A 22,333-nucleotide genomic window follows, 5' to 3' on the forward strand; every position below is an offset into this window, starting at 1 on the left:
TGTAAGCTTCCCAATCCTCTGGTTTCCGACTGCCCTTCACCACATTATATGCTTTCGCTTTTATGCTGTCCTTGACTTCCTTGGTCAGCCATGGTTGCCTCATCCTTCCTGTACCGTGCTTCTTTTTCATCAGAATGAATCACTGCTGTGATTCCTGAATTACTCCCAGAAACTCCTGCGATTATTGATCCACTGTCTTTCCTGCAAGGCTCCTGTCCCAGTCAGTTCTGCCTACCTTGTAGTTGCCATTATTCCGTAGTAATACCGTTACCTTTGATTCAATCTTCTCCCTTTCAAATTGCAGAGTAAATTCAATCATATTATGATCATTACCTCCCAAGGATGCCTCCTCCTTAAGCTCCCTTATCAAGTTTGCCTCATTGCAAAACACTAAATCCAGTATTGCCTGTTCCCTTGTGGGCTCCACCACAAGCTGCTCCAAAAAGCCACCTCACAGACATTCCACAAATTCCTTTTCTTGCAATCCACTACCAACCTGATTTTTCCACCTGCATATTGAAATTCCCCATTATCACCAAGTTTGCCTTTCATACACATCTTTTCTACCTCCTGCTGTATCTTGCGCCCCAGCTCCTAACAACTAGTTGGAGGCCTGTACATAACTCCAACTACAGTATTTTTATCTTTGCGGTTCCTCAATTCTACCCACACAGATTCTACATCTTCTGACCCTTTGTTTCTTGCTATTGATTTAATTACTAAGAAGGCAACCCTACCCTCTTTCCCCACCTGCCTATCTTTTCGATAAGATGTATATCCTTTAATATTCAGCTCCCAGTCCTGATCCCCTTGCAGCCATGTCTCCATGGTGCCCACCGTGTGATTCCTGCCAAGTTTGATCTGCACCATAAACTCATTTACCTTAGTCCTTATACTGTGTGCATTCAGATACAATATTCTCCGTCTGGTTAAAAAAATCCCTCTTCTCATTATCATTAATTTGTCCAGTGTGCTTGAAGTTTGATTGCTAACACTTTTCATACATTTGAACCTATGTATCCACGCTGGAGATTGTAATAACTTCTCCTGCGTTCTGCCCTCTTGCCTCCTCCTTTAGTTTGGGTTTTCTAATTTTCCCCATAACTGAACCCCCTTTCTCCCTCCCTGTCCGCCTCCCCAACCCAACCCAAACATAGACTGGGACTGCCATAGTGTTAAGGGTTTAGATGAAGATGAATTTAAGTGTGGAAAAGAAAATTTTCTGATTCAGTATGTGGATGTACCTACTAGAACAGGTGCAAAACTTGACCTACTCTTGGGAAATAAGGCAGGGCAGGTGACTGAGGTGTCAGTGGGGGAGCACTTTGTAGCCAGCAACCATTGTTCTATTGGATTTAAATAGTGATGGAAAAAGATAGACCGGAACGAAAAGTTGAAGCTCTAACTTGGAGGAAGGCTAATTTTGATGGTATTAGGCAAGAACTTTCAAAAGTTGATTTGGAGCATATGTTCACAGGTAAAGAGATGGCTGAAAAATGGGAAGCCTTCAAAAAAAAAAAGGGGTTAATGAGAGTCCAGAGACAGAATATTCCTGTTAGGGTAAAAGGTAGGGCTGGTAGGTGTAGGAAATAGTGGATGACTACAGAAATTGAGGGTTTGGTTAAGAAAAAGGAGGAAGCATAGGTACGATATCGGCAGCAGAGATCACTTGAATCCCTGGAAGAGTATAAAGGCAGTAGGAGTATACTTAAGAAGAAAAGGAGGGGAAAATGGAGATATGCGATAGCTTTGGCAAATAGGGTTAAGGAAGATCCAAAGGGATTCTATAAATACATTAAGGACAAAAGGGTAATTAGGGAGTGAATAGGGCCCCTCAAATATCAGCAAGGCGGCTTTTTTGTGGAGCCGCAGGAGGTGATACGAAACAAGTATTCTGCATCAGTGTTTACTGTGGAGAAGGGCATGAAATAGATGGTGACATCTTGAAAAATGTCCATATTATAGAGGTGGTGGTGCTGGATATCTTAAAAAACATTAAGGTGTATAAATCCCCAGGATCCGATCAGGTGTATCCTAGAACATTGTGGGAAGCTAGGGAAGTGATTGCTGGGCCCCTGGCTGAGATGTTTGTATCATTGTTAGTCACAAGTGAGGTGCCGGAAGATTGGAGGTTGGCTAATGTGGTGCCACTATTTAAGAAGGGTGGTAAGGAAAAGCCAGGGAACTATAAACCGGCAAGCCTGACATCAATGATGGGCAAGTTGTTGGAGGGAACCCTGAGGGACAGGACTTATATTTAGAAAGGCAAAGACTGATTAGGGATAGTCAACATGGCTTTGCGAGTGGGAAATCATGAACTTGATTGAGTTTTTTAAGAAGCAATGAAGAGGATTTATGAGGGCAGAGTGGTGCACGTGATCCATATGGACTTCAGGAAGGCGTTCTACAGGGTTCTCATGGTAGACTGGTCAGCAAGTTTAGATCTCATGGAATACAGGGAGAACTATTTGGATTCAGAACTGGCTTGAAGGTAGAAGACAGAGGGTGGTGGTGAAGGAATACCTTTCAGGCTGGAGGCCTCTGACCAGTGGTGTGCCACAAGGATCGGTGCTGGGTCTGCTACTTTTCATCATTTACTAAATGATTTGGATGTGAACAAAGGAGGTATAGTTAGTAAGTTTGCAGATGACACCAAAATTGGAGGTGCAGTGGACAACAAAGGAGGTTACCTCAGAGTACAATGGGATCTTGGTCAGATGGGCCAATGGGCTGAGAAGAGGCAGATGGAGTTTAATTTAGATAAATGTGAGGTGCTGCATTTTGGAAAAGCAAATCAGTGTAGGACTTATACACTTAATGGTAAGGTCTTGGGGAGTGTTGCTGAACAAAGAGACCTTGGAGTGCAGGCTCAAGATTCCTTGAAAGTGGAGTCATAGGTAGATAGGATAGTGAAGGTGGCATTTGGTATGCTTTCCTTTATTGGTCAGAGCATTGAGTTAATGAGTTGGGAAGTCATGTTGCAGCTGTACAGGATATTGGTTAGGCCACTTTTGGAATATTGCATGCAATTCTGTTCATCCTCCTGTCAGAATGAGGTTGTGAATCTTGAAAAGGTTCAGAAAAGATTTACAAGGATGTTGCCAGGGTTGGAGGGTTTGAGCTACAGGGAGGGGCTGAATAGGCTGGGACTGATTTCCCTGGAGCATTGGAGACTGAGGGGCGGTCTTACAGAGGCTTATAAAACCATGAGGGGTATGGATAGGGTAAATAGTCAAGGTAGATCTCAGCAGGTGTGGCAGCATCTGTAAGGAGAGAAAAGAGCTGACGTTTCGAGAGCGTTGACAAAGAGTCAGTTAGACTCAAAACGTCAGCTCTTTTCTCTCCTTACAGATGCTTCCACACCTGCTGAGATTTTCCAGCATTTTCTCTTTCGGTTCAAGATCCCAGCATCCGCAGTAATTTGCTTTTATTTAAATAGTCACGATGTTTTCCCTGGGGTGGGGGAGTCCAGAATTAGAGGGCATAGGTTTACAGTGAGAGGGGAAAGATTTAAAAGGACCTAAGGGACAACGTTTTCATGCAGAATGTGGTGATTGTATAGGAATGAGCTGTCAAAGGAGTGAAGGCTAGTACAATTACAACATTTCAAAGGCATCTGGATGGGTATATGAATAGGAAGGATTTAGAGAAATATGGGCCAAGTGCTGGCAAATGGGGCTAGATTGGGTTGGAATATCTGGTTGGCATGGATAAGTTGTACACCACTATGACTAATTCAAGCCCATTTCTCCCACACCAATCTTTGGGCCACACATTCATCTGCTTTATCTTATTGACCTTGTGCCAATGAGCTCATGGGTCAGGCAATAATTCAGAGATTACCACCTTTTTGGAACTATTTCTTAAATTTAGCTCCTAGCTGTTCATACTCCCTTAGCAGAACCCATGCCCTAGTTTTATCTATGCTACCTACGTGTACCAGGACCAGTAGATGTTAACTCTCCCAGAGTTCCTCTGCAGTCTAGCTGAGATATCCCGAACCTGAGCACCAGACAAGCAACACAACCTTCGGGATTCCCGATCCTGGTCACAGTATAGTTAGGGTCATAGAACAATGTCTATCTCCAATTACAGCCACATTTCTCTTCTGCACCACAGTGCTGTGGTCAGTCAGCTCATCCTCCCTGCAGTTCCCATTCCCATCCACACAGGGAGCAAAACTCTGGAACCTGTTGGACAAGGGCAGGGGCTGAAGCTCCTGCAACTATCTCCAGGATTTCTCTACCTGCCTCACTCACAATCACACCCTCCTGTCCTGACAACTGGCTGAATTCAAGTCAGTTAGTCTAAAGGGTGTGACTGTCTCCTGAAACACAGCATCCAGGTGACTCTCCTCCTACTTGATGTGTCGCAATGTTTGAAGCTCAGACTCCAGCTCATCTAGGACCAGGTGGGTGTGTAAAAGTCCATAAGACCGATAGCTCCAGAAAATCTAGGCATTTTATAAAGTTGGAGAAAATAAATCATAAGGTAAAGGAGGGAGGAGAGACAGAGTGGAAAGACAAAAGATAAAACATGTGTCATAGAGGGTGAACAACTTAAAAGAGGCAAACAGAAATCCTGAAAAATATAATTTCCAGGTTTCCATACTCAAAAGTGATAGCAAATCACAAAAAAAGCTTTTATATAGCCTAAAACCTAACCTTCATCTTTTTTAAAAGGGCAAGTATAAGGTGCTGCGTTCCAGATGTAATTTGATTGATCACTCCTCTCGGCTTTAAGCAAAATACACTTTATTCTTACCCCTAGTTAATGAGAAAAAATAAAGATATAAATTTAACTCTATTGGAAAATTTAGAATAACAAAGTATTTAACCACTAAGCAGCAACTGTTCCGATATAGTCACATCCCATAAACATACCCGTTGGCAAAGGTCAAAAGTCACACTACACCAGATTATAGTCCAACAGGTTTATTTGAAATCTCAAACTTTCAGAGCACTGCTGCTTTTCACTTCACCTGACAAAGGGGAAGGGGAATATATTAATGTTAGTTTGAAGGTGGATAGGTACAAAACCATAACATTTCTGTGCGGATGAAACATAAGGATGGCAAGATTCTGGAACCCTCGAAGACAAGAGATATTGCAAGTTTAGTCAAAACAAAAAAGGAAGCACCTATAGGGTTTAGGAAACTGAAAACAGCCAAGGCCCTTAAGGAATATAAAAGGAAGCTGGAAAGAATTTAAACAAGAAATTAAGAGGGCTAAAAGAGGCCACGAAATGTCCTTGACAAGTAGGATTAAAGAGAATTTCAAGGCATTTTCTACATAGGAGGAGCAAGGGGATAGCTAGGGAAAAAGAAGGTTCACTCATGGACAAAGAGGGGAATTTATGTATCGAACTAGCTGAAGTGGGTGAGGTCCTTAATGAGTACTTTACATTGGTGTTGACTAAAGAGAAGGACATGCACAATGGTAAGATTAGGGAGGGCTAAGTTGATTTTTGGGGCATACTGATATTGAGGAAGAGGAGGAAAAGATATTGGATATCTTGAAAAATATTAAGGTAGCAAATCCCCAGGACTTGATGGGAATTGATACTAGGATACTGAAGGAGTCAAGGGAGAAGATTGCTAGGGCCTCAACAGAGCTCTGTGTCCACAGGCAAGGTCCCAGAATACTGGAGAAGAGTCAACTTTGTTCCTTTAAGGTGGGTGACAGGAATAATCCAGGAAATAACAATTCAGTGAGCCTTAAATCAATGGTAGGAAATTATTGGAGAAGATTCTTAGGGACAGGATTTACTCACATTTGGAAAAGAATTGTCTTATTAGAGAACACCAGCATAGCTGTGTTCAGGAGGTCTTGACTCACAAATTTGAATTTTTTAAGGAAGTGACAAAGGTGATTGCTGAGGATAGGACAATGGATGTTGTCTACACGGGCTTTACTTAAGCATTTGAGAAGGTCCCTTGTGGTAGGGTGGTCTGGAAGATTAAGTCACATGGGATCCATGTTGAGTTGCTAAGTTGGATATAAAATTGGCTTGGTCTTAAATGATAGAGGCTAGTTGCAAATGGATGTTTTTCTGACTGGAGATCTGTGACCAGTGTTGTCCCATAAGGATTAATGTTGGGATCTCTGGTATTTATAATATATAAATGATTTGGATGAAAATGTAGGTGGGTCTGATCAGTAAGCTTGCAGATGACACAAAAACTGGAGTTGTGGATAATGAAAAAGTTTGGCAGAAGATACAGCAGGATAAAGAGTAGTTAGAAAATAAGGTAAAGAAATGGGAGTTTAATCTGAACAAGTATGACGTGATGCATTTTGGGAGGTCAAATGCAAGCAGAAAGCATTCAGCAAATGGCTGGGCTCTTAGGAGCATTAATATACAGAGGGATTTTGGCATGCAAGTTCGTAGATCCCTAAAAGTAGTAACACAAGTGGATAAGGTCATAAAGATGAAGAATGATATGTTTGCCTTCATCGGTCAGAGCATTGAGTATAAAAGTTGGCAAGTGGTGTTGCAGCTGCATAAGGTGTAGGAAGGATGTGGAGGCTTTGTAGAGTGTGCAAAAGAGATTTACCAGGATGTTGCTTGATTGGAGTGTATTGGCTATAAAGGAGAGGTTGACAAATTTTGATTATTTTCACTCAAGTGTCAGAGGCTGTGGGTCTACCTGAGAAATATAAAATTATGAGCAGCATGGATTGGGTGGATAGTGCGAGTTTTTAACCCCAGGGTGAAGATATGAAATACTAGGACATAGGTTTAAGGTGAGGGGGGTAAAGTTTAAGGGGGATGTGTAAGGCAAATTTTATTTCCAGAGGATGGAAGGTGACTTGAATGCTCTGCCAGGTACGATAGCAACATTTAAGAGGCATTTAAACAGATGTGTGAACAGGCAGGGAATAGAGGGATACAGACGATGTGCAAACAGATGGGATTGGTTTAGAACAATATCATAGTAATATTGCAGAGACTGGAAATCTGAAATAAACATTAAGTGCTAAAAAAAGTCAGCAGGTCTAGCAACACGAATGGAGAGACAAACAGAGTAACGTTGTGTCAAATATGATCTTCCTTCAGGTGTGAAAATGACAAGCATTGTTGAACAGCTCAACATTTGGACAAAGGAAAATAAATATAATCCAGATAGCATACAGGTTGAGTTAGCTAGAATTTTGATGCAAACTAAACATTTTGGAGTCAGAATGACCAAGTAAAATAAAAGAAAATTTAAATTAGAATTCCAAAGGCAAGGAAAATGTCGGACTTTCAAAAAAAGAGGAAAAGAACAGTAAAGCCTTGAATTTCAAAGGGAAACAGAAAATAAACTGCTGTAAGACAAATTAGAATGGAAATTTGAACTTGACAGAGAAGCCCTTAGATTATTTTACAGAATAGCAGAAGTAAAAAGGCAAAAGTAGTGAAAAAAAGCACAGAGGATAAACATGATCCTAGGTAGTCATCATGTTATTTTTGTCATAGGACAGAACTTCAGAAGGTAGGTTGTTAAAAAGTAAAAGCCAAAACAGTTGTGGTATGCATTTTGTGACTACATAAAACAACAGCTCTGAATGCAATTACGATTACAAAAAATTGAAGCATAGGGATTTAAAAGATTCTATAAACAGGGAAGTCTCCATAGTTTTTTTTGTTTGCTTAGCTTATGAAACAAGATTAGACATAACAGTCATCGCAGTCACTGATAGAAATAAGGGAGAGAAAACCTTCTATAGAAGAAACACAATTTAAGGCTATTTATTACCAAGACATTAATGGAGGTTGTTTAGTTGCTCCATCACATGAAGTTTACTGCCAACAAACTGCAGGGACTGCATTTATCATGGATGCAGTTGCAGTGTCTGTGATATCACTACATTCCACCAGCAACTCTGCAAAAACAACTTGTAGGAGATCACCATAACAGTTCATTCTGAAAATATGTACCACTAAAGGCATAGGGAAAAATGATTTATTTACACTCTTTATTCTTTAAAAAGTATGGATCAATTAATGCAATTATAATGTTTAAGTACAGATTTATCATGATCTCCAAACATTATGCTCTTTAATAAAGTACTTGACCAGAAATGCAATGTGTTCTAATTTGATTATGTAAATGTAACTTTCTGGAGGTAAAATTCCAACTTCTGAACAAGAGCTGAACAAAACAGAAAGGAGAACAGAGAAAGGAAGTGAGGGGAATGGCAAGGAGAGTGGTTAGGGAAAGGAAGCAACAATGGGTGCTCAACTCTGATGCCAGTGTAGCATGGGTGCACAATGACGCCATCAGCCATGTCGACTCATTATTTTAGTATGTTGGCAGATGTACAATATAACTCAGATGGGCTTTAATTTTCCAGTAATGGTGTTAACTTCATACTATGAAATAACATTGCTGGAGTAACTAGTCCTATGTGAGGCAGGTCCGATAACTGCTGAAATTTAAAAATGTACAAAATAAATCAAATGGCTAGAACAAAGAATCTCCGTATCCCTGCTGTAACCAAAAAAGTGTCCAAAGAGTCAAACGTTTGGGCTGATGAGGTTGGAGGAACTTTAGAACATTTGACTTAGAGTTAAAAGCAAATGTAAATGAATTGAGGCTAGCTAACTAAATTAAACATTTAGGTAGACCCTAAGTCCAAACCAATAACATTAGCACTTGAAGCTGATGATCAAATAAAGGAAAGCAATAGTTTAAGATCAAATTATTTTGCTGTATCTAATACTAATACAATGGAGCTAAAAAGAAAGGTACATGTTCTCAAATGGACATTACAACACCAAAATGAGACAGCAGTTGTAAATGTTAGGGAAAATACTAAAGCTATTGAGAAATAAGTTATTGCAGGGCACTTGAATAAGTTCACAATAAGTTAGGTAGAGTCAATATGAATTTGTGAAAGACAAACCACCTTTGACCAATCTATTGGAGGTTTTGACAAGGTAATATGAGGTGCATAAAGGGGAACAAATTAATATACTACCCTAGATTTGATAAAGTTTGAGGCAAGTAAAACCTCATGACATAGAAGGTAGCATATTGGCATAGATAGAAGATTGGATGGCTAACCACAAGCAGAAAAGGTCCAAATGGATCTTTTTCAGATTAGCAAGATGTAACAAGTCATGTACCATGGGCATCAACTATTACCTACACTCAGTACTCTTTAAAAAGTGTGGATCACTTAACACAATTATAATATTTATTATCTCCAAACATTATGCTCTTTAATAAACTATTTGACAAGAAATGTGATGTGTGTAAATATGCAAATAAATTAGGCAAACGAATTAAGGGTACGCATGGAAAGTTTGTTGGTAATACAAAGATAAACAGAAAAGTAAACTGTGAAGGAGATTACAAAAATATTTAGATAGGTTAAATGAGTGGGCAAAGATGTGGCAAATGGAATGTAATGCAGAAAACTGAAACTATTAATTTTGCTGGAAGAATAAGAAACAAAACATATTATTTAAAGGGCGAGAGATTACAGAGCTCTGAGCTGCAGTAGGATTTGGGTGTCCCTAAGCATGAATTTAAAATGTTTACATGCAGATCCAGAATACAAATCAAGTAAGGCGTTTACATTTCCAATACTGTACACAGCACTGGTCATTTCATTTAAGGAGGCATCTAAAAATGTATGAGATGGTTCATAGAAGGTTTATCAGGTTCATGCTAGGTAAGTGTGGGTTAAAACAGGTAAAAACAAATGACTGCAGATGCTGGAAACCAGATTTTGGATTAGTGGTGCTGGAAGAGCACAGCAGTTCAGGCAGCATCCGAGGAGCCTGAAGCTCTTCAACCATGTTCTGAAACAAACTCGCTACCACAGCCACACTTGCTTCCTCAGTGCCTGCCTCCGTAACCAACTCATCCCACACGGACTCCGGACCACCTTTAAACCAGCAGAGTTTGGACCCGAACAGGACAAACAGTACAGGCTACAGATTCAAAAACACCAGCAACAGTTCTCCTTCAAGATCCTCTGCTCCACCGGCACCTAACCTCTCTACAGTCAGCCCTGCCTCAGCTGAGGGCCACACTCTCTCAGAATTGCAAAGGACCCAATCTGTACTCCATCCTCAGGAGAATTCATACTCTCAACAAAAAGTATTTCAACTCCATCTCAAACATCAAAAAAAGGTAAGTGTGGGTTGCCTAGGCTTGTAACTGCTGTTCGGATGAGTTGGGATGACTTAATTGAAACATAAACTCTTGAAGGCTTTTGACAGTAGAGAGAATGTTTCTTATTGTAATAATCTAGAACTCCACTGCTTTTCATTATTTATATAAATAACTTTGATGTGAACATATGAGGTATGGTGAGTAAGTTTGCAGATGACACCAAAATTGGAGGCATCATGGACAGCAAAGGAAGGTTACCTCACAATACAATGGGATCTTGATCAGATGGGCCAATGGAGTTTAAATTTAGATAAACATTTTGGAAAAACATATCAGGGCTTATGCACTTAATGGTAAGGCACTGGAGAGTGTTGCTGAACAAAGAGACCTTGGAGAGCAGATGCAAAGTTCCCTGAAAGTGAGCCTCAGGTAGATAGGATAGTGAAGGCGGCATTCGGTATGCTTGCCTTGATTGGTCAGTGCATTGAGAATAGGAGTTGGGAGGTCACGTTGTAGCTGTACAGGACATTGGTTAGGCCACTTTTGAATACTGCATTCAATTCTGTCCTCCCTGCGCAAGGACAGATGGTATGAAACATGAAAGGGTACCGAAAAGATTTACAAGGATGTTGCCAGGTTGGAGAGTTTGACCCATAGGGTCAAATAAACTGGAGCTGTCTTCCCTAGAGCATTGGAGGTTGAGGGGTGCCATTATAGAGGTTTATAAAATCATGAGGGGCATGGATAGGGTGAATGGTCAAGGTGTTTTCCTTGGGGTGGGGGAGTCCAGAACTAGAGGGCATAGGTTTAGGGCGAGAGGGAAAAGATTTAAAAGGGACCTAAGGGGCAACTAATTCATGCAGAGGGTGGTGCGTGTGCAGAATGGGCTGCTAGAGGAAGTGGTGGAGGCTGGTATAATTACAACATTTAAGAGGCATCTGGATGGGTATGTGAATAGGAAGGGTTTAGAGGGATATGGACCAAATGCTGGCAAATGGGACTAGGTTTATAATATCTGGTCATCATGGAAGAGTTGGACTGAAAGGTCCATTTCCATGCTATACATCTCTAAGTGAATATCTTTCTCTCAGGAGGTCATGGGTCTTTGGAGAAGGTGGGTTGAAACATCTACAAATATTTTAAAACAAAAACTGTTAAGTAAGGAGTTGAATGGATAGGTAGGAATGCAGATATGAGGATACAATCAGAGCAGCTGGTCTACATGCAACTCCAGAGCCACAGCAACGTGCTTGACTCTTAACTGTCTTCTGAGCAATTAGGGATTGGCAATAAATACTTACTTAGCCTGTGATATCCACATCCTAGAAATGAACAAAAGAAAATACTGATTTCAGCTAAATGACTAGCCAATGAGGGCAATAATTGCTCAGATGTTTTCTGAGTTCTATGAACACCAGAAAGTGGGGACCAGAAACAGTTTCATTCATGGGGAAAGGTGTCCATGAGATAGAGATGCTGTAATGAGAAGTGTACAGGCAGTCAAAGATAGTAAGAAGTCCCAAGGTGCTAAGAAATTATGAGAACATAAGAATTAGGAGCAGGAATAGGCAATTCAGTCTCAAATCTGTTCCATTATATTATTTGATTATGGCTGATCTCATCTCAGCCTCAACTTCACTTTTTTGCTGCTCCCTGTAAACCTTTAACCTATTAAAAATTTTTAAAAATCGATTCATCTGCTCAAATTTATTCAGTGTCCTGGAGTACTGTGGTGTAATGAACTCCATAAGTCCACGAGACTTTGAAAGTAGTAATTCCTCATCTGTTTTAAATGTGCAATCCCTTAGCCTAAAACTGTGACTGCCTCATTCCTGAATTACCCCACAAAGGGAAATGTCTGCTCTACACCTACTTTTTCAATCCACCCAAGCAGCTTATATACCTCAATTAGGTCTCCTCTCAATCTTCTAAACTTTAGAGTATAGGCCAAAACTGCTCAGTCTCTTCTCTTCAGACAAAGCTTTCATCTCTGGCATTAAACCAGTAACCTTCAGAAGCACAAGCATGTATGTGGTTGTGGTGGTTGGAGGGGGGGGGGGGGGGGGGGAAGGTGGGAGAAGAGGGGAGCTGGGAGGGGTTGTTGGCAGGAGAAGACATCCTACAATATTGCTGAAGATATGAATTTAGGTAACCTGTGTTAACTAAAATGAATTACAATAGCATATTGTTTTCAGGCTCTTGGGGAAGATACATTAAATGGAAGAAAGTAGCTCTAGTGAAAGTGCAGAAATTTGCTAAGAGAAACAGATTAAAGCTTTTAGCTTTGCTGACATAACTGTAATGTGGAATTAAGAGTGACTGTTCACTGAGGTTTGAGTGCCTGTAAGGATGCTGCCAGGATCAAAGGGATAAGCCTTTGTGTCTGGTGTTTGTAATGAATTGCCTGAATGACTTTCACACAGTACAATTTTGTTTTTATTTTGTGTAATAAGCATTTTGTTAAATGCACATTGACCATATTCATAAAAAGCTGCCAGGGACTGATCTCAATTTAAACAAAAAGAAAAACAAGACTTATAGTCCATTAGGTCAAATTTCATTTCGGGATCTGAAGTTTCTGGTATTACCATCAGCTGGGGTCATAGCAAATGTAACATATTCCACTTTCTCCACTTCATTTTCCAGAGCCAGATCCAGTACAGCTTCATTTTCCATTGAACTGGAAATATAGGAAAAACGTTTTCCTGTATATTCAAGGACAAAGACAGTGAATAATTCTGATAGTCATTTTGACTAGCTGAAAATAATGAAGGCAATTGGATTCCCTTATGGCAGACCATTATTTGTTCTCTGCAATGTGCTTACACTTTTGCTCTTGAATCTTTTTCTCACCATTTAGTGAATAGTAGTAAATATCCAGTAACATTAACTCCTTTTCTATCCATTATACTTCTCTGTGAAACAAGTTCTCCACGTTCATTGTTTCTGACTGAAAACTCTAAGCTCTCACCGCTTTCACTGATAATACTAGCTTGCAAGTATTATAATCCTAAGGGCTTCCTGTATGCCCACCTTTCCCTCCACCCCGCTCTCCCCCCCCCACCCCATTTACTGTCTCTCCCCCAAGCTTTCTGAAGCTGTGAGATTACCATCTGCTGAAACATGCAATCCACAGAATTCTGAGCCTCCTTGAGCACTATCAACTTTGCCAATTCTATTGATGCTGTCAAACTGAGAAATTCTGAAAATGACTAATTAGAAGCACTCTACCAAGACACACAAATTATGCTTAAATTCGCACTTGGCACACAAAGTTCTTGTGATGGGACCCAGCTGTCTACCCTATTAGCAAACAGTTCTATAAGAGCTAACCACCACAATGATGGGCTGGTTACCTCTTCAAAGTCACCAAAAGATGAAACAAATTCCTGTGATTACTTGAAGTGTATTTCAGTTTTTTCCATAATTATAGATAAAGAAAGACTTGCACTTATAAAGCAATTTTCATGATCAGCAGATGTCTCAAAGTGCTTCATACCCAACTGAATACTTTTTCCAAGTGTATTTGTTTTGCGATGTAGAAATTTGTGCTGAATAACTACTACAAAAGCAATATGATAATGGCTAAATTCTATTCTTTAGTGTAATGTCTCGTTTAAAATAATAGTATCTTTGAAAGTAAATTTCTCCCTCAGAACTGCACTGGAGTGTCAGTCTTGATTTGTTTATTGAAGTCCTGGAGGAGGACTTGAATGCAAAACCTTGTGACATATAGAGATGAATTTACTATCATTTGAGTCACAGCTGACACTCCTATTATAGAGGTTCACATAAAATTCCTAAATTTGCTTATGAAATTTAATATAAATTACACTGGGGAGAGATAATTTTTTAAAATCAAATTGAATTTACTGACAGAAATATGCAAAGGTGAAAACCTGTCTTGATCACCAGTGAGCCTGACCCCCATCATCTCAGCAGCAATAAATAAAGCTGCCAAAGAAATATTTTGATCAGGTTACCAGACACATGAAATTTATTAAAATTGGTAACTAGGAGAGTAACCCAAATAGGGTCCTTTGGGGCAGTAGTAGTGTTTCTACCCCTCAGTTCAAGTCCCACCTATTCCATATAAACCTGTTGGACTATAACCTCATGTTTAGAGATTTTTATTCCTGTCCCAGAGTGTGTGATCACATCTCTGAACCAGTTGATTACAAAAATAGATGAATTTTTATTTAAAAAAAGAGGAATGTAACCTACAAAGGGCCCGTTAGCACAGTGGTAATACTCCTACCTCTCAGACAAGAGACCAAGTCCCACCTGTTCCAAAGGTGTGAAGGTTCCAAACAGGTTCATTAGAAAATATCCAGGAGAGTAACCTAATAGCTACAGGGTCTTCTTGGTACTGGGATTTAATAGTGTTTCCAGGAATCCCAGGCAGATACAAACCAATAGCTTCTCTCCTCCTACCTCAAACTGACAATCAAGAGTCCCAATCCAGTTCCATCATTCAAGGCCCCATGATCCTGGCAGCCGACAAACAACAGTCTAATTTTCTTTAAGTATTTTCACAACTTCCAATCCATTATTTTACTCGGCCACGTGGAGAATTCAAATCTCCTGGCAGCCGCTAATAATGTACTTGAGTATTTTGGTCTAAAGGAAAAAGTGAGGACTGCAGATGCTGGAGTACCAGAGTTGAAAAATGTGGTGCTGGAAAAACACAGCAGGCCGGGCAGCATCCGAGGAGCAGGAGTATGGAATGTTACCTCCGTGGAAACGTCGATTCTCCTGCTCCTCGGATGCTGCCTGGCCTGCTGTGTTTTTCCAACACCACATTTTTCAAATACTTTGGTCTAAATACTATCCGCACAATATATAAACGCTAAAAGTCACCGCTTACAGTAATATACAAGATGGGCAACTAAATGAAAAAATTGGCCGATGAAACTGGGATATTTTAACTGAGATCATGGATCTCAAGAGGAAGGTGTTATTAAAGATGCATCTCAATATCACTGTACAAATAATGATATATTTCCTAAATTTGCACTTTTTCAATTACCATTTCAAACGTATTTTCCATACATGGATACCGCCGCTACGAAGTTTATAAAAACTGTTGAATGTCACAACGAGAAAGAACTTTCAATTGTTGCTTGGAATGCACCAATTCCTCTTCAGAATCTCCAATTGTTCGTTTTCCGAACATTTCGTTATAGTATGGAACGTTATCGCCCTGGAAACCCATCGACAAACATTATATTTACTGTCTTTAACACATTAAGTCGCTTTCTCGCTTGACTTCAAAAGCTGGACTCAAAATGCAGCGTTCGACAGGATTTCAGAACGAGGGATTTTCACAGAGATCGAACCTTTCTCTCCCGGGACAAGCGGTAGCCCAGTTCCCATCCAGCTCAACAAGGCGATACGTTCTCCAAGAACATCAAGGTAAGTTATGTTTCAATTTATTTTTATTTCATGTTTATATTCTTGAATTCCACACTTGTTGCATCCCTTTAGATGTACGGGTGCCTCGTACTGAATTTCGTTCAACTCGTTGTTATCCCATAACTCAACTGTTATCTGTTATATATTTCCAAACTTAAACCTAATTAGCTAAATAAAACAGAATAAATATTGTAGGCCTGGTGATGTATTACAGCTATTGCATGTGGATGCTGATCCAGCGTGATCTATAAATCAGTGAGCTGTGTCTGTATTTCCCCAGTTTAAACTACTCCCGTCATTTGACGGGATAAAATCTAAAGCTCACCAGTCAATCACCTACTTGCTCGCCTAATTAATGGCTTCAATATCTCGTGGAGGCTTAAAAGAACTAAAAAACAAACAGCTATTTCTTCCTCTACACTAAATTCCCAAAAGCATGGAATTCTCAAATTAGCACTTGTTTCTGGTTGCACTCTAGCACTTCCGCTATCAATAGGTCTTGCCAGCTTCAAAGGTCTATGTACATGAACTCCTAAGCTCTTTCATCACAAAACAATCTTCAGAACATTAAATGTTAGTCTCTTCTTATCATTCCACTGCAACTGTCAGCAGCTTGAGGAACTTTGGCTTAGTTGATGAGCTGGGCCTCTGCCACTGCAATACATCAGGGAAGGGAAATGTTACCTGGACACGTGTTTCCAAGATAGGCAAGCAGGAGGCTGGAAGAACATAGCAAGCCAGGCAGCGTCAGGTGGAGAGGTTGACGTTTCGGACGTTTCAGGACTGGGTAGGGGGAAAAGGGGGCTGAGAAATAAATGGGGGAGATGGGGGAAGAGTGCGTAAGATGATCAAGGTTGGTAAATACATATTCTAGAGTACACATTTCAGGGACAGGCACAGTGAAAGGGGGGGTAAAGTTTGATCAAAAGGATATCAGTAAGAAAGAGGTTTAGCTCAGAAATTCAAGTTAAATCAATATGGGTGGAAATTATAAATTGCAAGGCTAGAAAACACTAAAATGTAATCTTTGGTTCTCTCTTATGAAAATTGAACCATTGAACAGAGCATTGAACAATGAATTATTAGAACCTATCACAAAGGCAATGTAATAATTATAGAGGACCTCCTAATCTTCAAACAGACTCAATAAAATTAGCAAAAGGTGGTTTGAATTATTAGTCAGAATAGTTTGGTGACCGCTTCCTGGAGCGATTTTTTGTACAAACAGCTATTTTAGGACTGGTACTGTGGAATCAGGTGGATTCATTGATAAAGAACAGTAAAAGATCCACTAGGAAACAGTAATCATAACAATTCAGTTCCACATTAGGTTTGAAAATAACACACTTTGATCATGCAAAAAAACCCAAGAATATTAAAGATAATTATATAGGTTTTAGGGGGAGCTGACTATTGATTAGCTAAGCAGATTAAAATGAATAGTTGTGAATAAACATTGTGAAGCATTTAAAGAATTACATTCCACTGAAAAACAAACACAGCAAAAAAGATACATCTGTGGCCTAAGAATGTTAAAATTCTATTAGTTTAGAAGAAGTGGTTTTTAATGTGCGAAAATAGATAATAATAAGTCAGGGGAATGAAAGTGCTCCAGAAACCAGAAAAAGGGCCAGTAAAAAAGTTGATAAAAAGAGAAAACGTAGAATGAAAATGAACCAGTCAGGAGTTTAAAAACATTGCGAGAGCTTTGACATGCATGTGGGAAAAAAAGGAGCTAGAATAAATTTTGATACCTTAGAAGCAGAGACAGGAGAAATCATACAAAGATGCAAATTTGGAGCAGGAAAAGGCCATTCAACACATTAACCCGGTCCCACAATTCAATAAAATTATGGCTGTCTGATTATTTTATATTCCTGCCAACATACAATAACATTGTACTTGTTCTCAGGAATTTACCTCTGTCTTAAAGATATTCAAAGACTCTGCTTCCATCACTTTTCGAAGGGGAGTTCCAAAGCTACTCAACCCTCTAGAGCAGAAATGTCTTCGTATCTCCATCTGAAAGGAGTGATACTTAATTTATAAATAGTGATCCTTAGCTATGGTGCTCCCATAATAGAAAACATCTTCTCTGCATCTAACCAGTCAAGAACACTCAATTTTCCATATTTCAATTAAGTCACTGCTTATTCTTCCAAACTCCAGTACAAACAAGCCTAGATTGTCCAATCTTTTCTCATTAGACAACATACCTTTCCAACCATTAGTCTAGTGAACCTTCTTTGAACTGTTTCTAATGCATTTACATCTTCTTCACTAATAAGGGACGAATACTATGCATAGTACTCCAGATGTGGACTAGGAGAAAGTGAGGACTGCAGATGCTGGAGTACCAGAGTTGAAAAATGGGTGCTAGAAAAACACAGCAGGCTAGGCAGCATCCAAGGAGCAGGAGAATCGACATTTCGGGCATAAGCCCTTCCTGAAGAAGGGCTCATGCCCGAAACGTTGATTCTCCTGCTCCTCGGATGCTGCCTGGCCTGTTGTGTTTTTCCAGCACCACATTTTTCAACTCAGATGTGGACTCACTGTATAAATAAACCATAACCTCCCTACTTGTAATCAACTCCCTGTTGCAGTGAAGGCTATTTGTTTTGTATTACTTGCTGTATCTGCATGCTAGCTTTTTACAAATCAAGCATGAGGACAACAAAGTCCCTCTGTATCGCAGAGCTCTGCAATCTCTCACCATTTAAATTTATTTTCCCTGCCAAAATAGACAATTAACCTATCAATATCCCTTTGCAGCCTCATTTTCTCTTCATACCTCGGTCCTAACTGTTTTGCATCATCAATGGTGAGGCAGTGGTATAGTGGCAATATCACTGGGCTAGTAATCCAGAACCCCAAGATCGTGCTCTGGGAACATGGGTTCAAATCACACCATGGAGAAAGCAAGGACTGCAGATGCTGGAGATCGGAGTTGAGAGTGCGCTGCTGGAAAAGCACAGCAGGTCAGGCAGCATCCAAAGAGCAGGAGAATTGACTCCTACTGCATTGATAAAGGGTTTATGCCTGAAACACTGATTCTCCTACTCCTTAGATGCTGCCTGACCTGCTGTGCTTTTCCAGCACCACTCTCTCAACTCAAATCACATGACAGATGACAAAATTTGAATGCAGTAAAAGACTGAAATTAAAATCTGGCCTGGTAGCAACTATGTAATGATTGCTATAAGAATCCATCTTGTTTGATAATGCCTTTTTTCGAAGGAAATGTTGTCTTTACATGCAACTCTAGATCCATTATAATGTAGTTGGCTCCTAACTGCCCTCAATGGTCCTAACAAGCCACTCGGATCAAAGGAAAATTAGGGACAGGGAATAAATGCTGGCTTAGCCAGCAATGTCCACATCCCATGAACAAATTTAAAAAAACTTGCTCAGTTTATCTGCCATCTCTATTTTCCATTAATTTTCCAAACTTTCTATCAATTTGAAATGCACTTTGGTAACTTGAAATGAACTTATACAAACTCTGACTATGTGTTTCTGTTTCTAGCGAGATTTTTCTCCTCTTTTCCTTTTCTTTCCTTCTTATTACTCTTTTCATTTTTTTTGTTTTGTCTTTATATTCTCTTCTATCTAACCTTCTGATCTACCACCCATGTTTGCATAATTATGTTTTTTACTCAAACGAGATACTATCTTTAACATTTTAGGTAACCAAAATATGATGGGTTCACTCCTTGGAATTTCTATTCTGCACTATTTAAACCAACTGAATTCAACACCCAGAACAAAAGATACTAACACCTACCATTTGCTGCCTTCAAGTCCAGCAACTCTAATCCCAATTTGGAACTGTAGAACAAATCCCACAGAGAGCCCCAAATCTGTTATGGACCAGGTCAGACCCTCAAAATATTTCAAGAAAGTGGCCCAGACCCTAACTATGCTAGTTGTTTTAAGTAGGTGTATCACAGATATTCCAGGAAAGATACCGTTGGCTAAACCACTTTGTTTTAAACGAAATAATTTATTTACAAGATTACTGAATGAAACACAAAGGAGAACAAATAACTTAATCTATCCAAAAACCCAAATGAACAGTTAATGATGCTGTTCGAAATACTTGTAACAATTCCCATAAACACCCCTTGGCACAAAATGTAAAATCAAACACAGGGTCTTACAGGAGAGACGTTAGAAAGGTTCAGCATGTACACGATTCTGTGGATTCAGCAGCTTCACAACAGCCTGACTGGTTTCAGTGAATAGCCAGACTAAACCAAACCAGAGAAGAGCTGAGCTAGGAGAACTGGCCACTCCCCTTTCATTGTACAAGTGTTTTTTTAAACTTGAAAGCCTTTTGCCTGACGTGGTATCTGTTAGCTATAAATCAAATTGGCCCTAAAACACTTCAGACTTTTCAGAGTCTTTGTCTTTTATGACCTCTCGAAAAAAAACAAGGAAACCATAACCTTGCTAAAGGAGCATCATCACCACAAATGGCAGAATTATGCAATGGCTACAGATTTACTGAACAAATAAGAACAATACAAATTGCTACACTCCTAAGATAGTCAGACAGTGGCTGCTTCGAAACATAGAAAAAAAAAGTCAAAAATGTTAAAAGCTTTGAAGGCATGCTTTCAACCACATAAGCATTATGCATGAACGGTACATATGCAATACTACAGAACAAAGTGAAAGAGAGTCCAGTGATCATTATGTAACATCATTAACTCAGCTTGCAGTAACCTATAAATTTATACAATTAAAAGGATGAGGTAATTAGAGACAGGCTTGCATTAAGAATAAGGGATCCAACAGCGAAAGCATGCCTACTGCATGAAGACAAACTTACACTCAGCAGAGCAATTAGCCAGTATAGAAGCATTGAGATTTTAAATCAACAGCTAGAGCACAAGAACATAAGAAATAGGAGGAGTAAGCCATCTACCCCCTTAGATTTTGCCTTAAAAACAAAGAGTAATAACCTCAAATACTTCACTGGGCAGGGAATTCCACAGATTCACAACCCTTTGGGTGAAGACGTTTCTCCTCAAAACTATGACCCCTACGTTTAGCTTCACTCACCAGTGGAAACAATTTTTCTGCTTCTATCTTATCTATTCCCTTCGCATTTTGTATATTTCAATAGGATCCCCTCTCATTCTCCTAAATTCCAATGAGTATAGTCTCAGTCTACTCAATCTCTTGGCATAAGCCAACACCCCCAACTCTGGAATCAATTTAGAGAACCTTGTCTGCACACCCTCCAGTGCCAATACATCCTTTCTTGTGCAAGGAGAATAAAACTGTACACAATATTCCAGGTGTGGCCTCATGAGCACCCTAAAGAGCTGCAGCATAACCTCCCTATTTTTACACTTCACCCCTCGAGAGACCCTTGCCCACTCAATCTATTCATATCCCTCTGCAGACTTTGCTATACCACTCACTTGAGTTATCTGCAAACTTGTTCACAGCAAAACAGACCAGGTATTGCATTATGCTGACGGATACTCCAGGCATACATGGTAATAAAGTCACAAAAGGCAAACCCAATGCAGAAGAAAAGAAGCCATGTTGAGTGAGGTGAAACCAGGTTCTTACTGCAAAAAGCTATATAACTTTGTGCACAGGCATATGATAAAGAATACGAGCAACAAACAGGTAGACGTGGCCACTGTAGAGCTAGTGGCTGAAGATTCTGATGAATCCGCTATATTCTATCCAACAAGTTGGTTCAGTCAGGTCAACAGGTGAGACGTGGTTTGAGTACGCGGGAATGAGGATTGCAGAAGAAGAACAGCAGGCCAGTATAAAATGTCTGAAAGACACTGCTGCATCAAGTAACATCAGAACAAAGATGTGTTCCCAGGGTTGGGATGTTTTCCATGAGAATATTATGTAGAAGGGGATGAGAATGTAAAATCAGTTTAGCATTTGTAAAGGAAAGTTCCAGTTGCCTTGGAGGCCTGCCTTAAAGACAAGATATAAAAGAGTTGGAAAAAAAGTGAAAGCTTCTGCACACTGGATTAGCAATATGGCAGCAGTGGAACATCCTGGTGATTGAGAATTATGCAATGACCCATAGGATCTAAATAAAGCCCTAAAGAGATAACACTATCCCACGTAAACACAGAAGGAATTATGTCACAACTCGCAAAGGTAATAATCTTCACCATCCTAGGTGTGAAAAATGGTTACTGGCAAGTGAAACTAGATGCAAGTAGCAACTTTCTAACTACATTCTGAACCACCCTGTAGGAAATACAGATAACTGCGTATGCTGTTTGGCATTTTCACTGTTCTAGAAGAATATCAACATAAGACAGTTAGTGATCTTCCCAAGTGGAAGCTCCAATGAATGATCTGCTAATTTAGGGATTGGAAACACAAAAGAAGAATTTATTGCTCACCTAGATCAAAATCTGGTGCGACTGATTGACAGAAGTGAACCTGAAGTCGAACAAGAAGAAAAAGAAATTTGTTCCCTGAAGTCAAGAACATAGGCTATGTGCTTCACCTAGAAAGATTGTTACCTAGATTTTGAGATGAGAGCTGTAGCAACGAACATTAGATTTAAAAGTACTGCACAGATTTGCTGGATTTGTCAACTATTTGAAAAAGTATTGGCCCATTTGTCATCATGAATATGGGGCAGCACAGTGGCTCAGTGATTAGCACTGCTGCCTCACACCACCAGGGTCCCAGGTTCGATTCCAGCCTCAGGCGACTGTCTGTGTGGAGTTTGCACATTCTCCCAGTATCTGCGTGGGTTTCCTCTGGGTGCTCAGTTTTCCTCCCACAATCCAAAGATGTGCAGGTCAG

At 39.9% G+C, this 22,333-nt stretch overlaps 1 protein-coding gene across 3 annotated transcripts in view; it reads right to left on the minus strand.

Moving 5' to 3' along the window:
- Window positions 1-12,547: 12,547 nt before the first annotated feature.
- Window positions 12,548-22,333, minus strand: part of LOC122565091 (la-related protein 6-like) — a 58,487-nt gene continuing 48,701 nt past the window's right edge. Inside the window, exon 7 of one of the 3 annotated variants that reach the window (XM_043720727.1) lies at window positions 12,548-12,816. In XM_043720727.1, the coding sequence (XP_043576662.1) occupies window positions 12,712-12,816 (105 nt within the window). In that variant the 3' untranslated portion in view covers window positions 12,548-12,711. The remainder of the gene's footprint in view (window positions 12,817-22,333) is intronic. The other 2 variants (XM_043720728.1, XM_043720729.1) reach the window with 2 other exon arrangements.

This window comes from Chiloscyllium plagiosum, chromosome 31 (genome assembly GCF_004010195.1).
Source record: "Chiloscyllium plagiosum isolate BGI_BamShark_2017 chromosome 31, ASM401019v2, whole genome shotgun sequence".
In the NCBI taxonomy this organism is placed as follows: Eukaryota; Metazoa; Chordata; class Chondrichthyes; order Orectolobiformes; family Hemiscylliidae; genus Chiloscyllium; species Chiloscyllium plagiosum.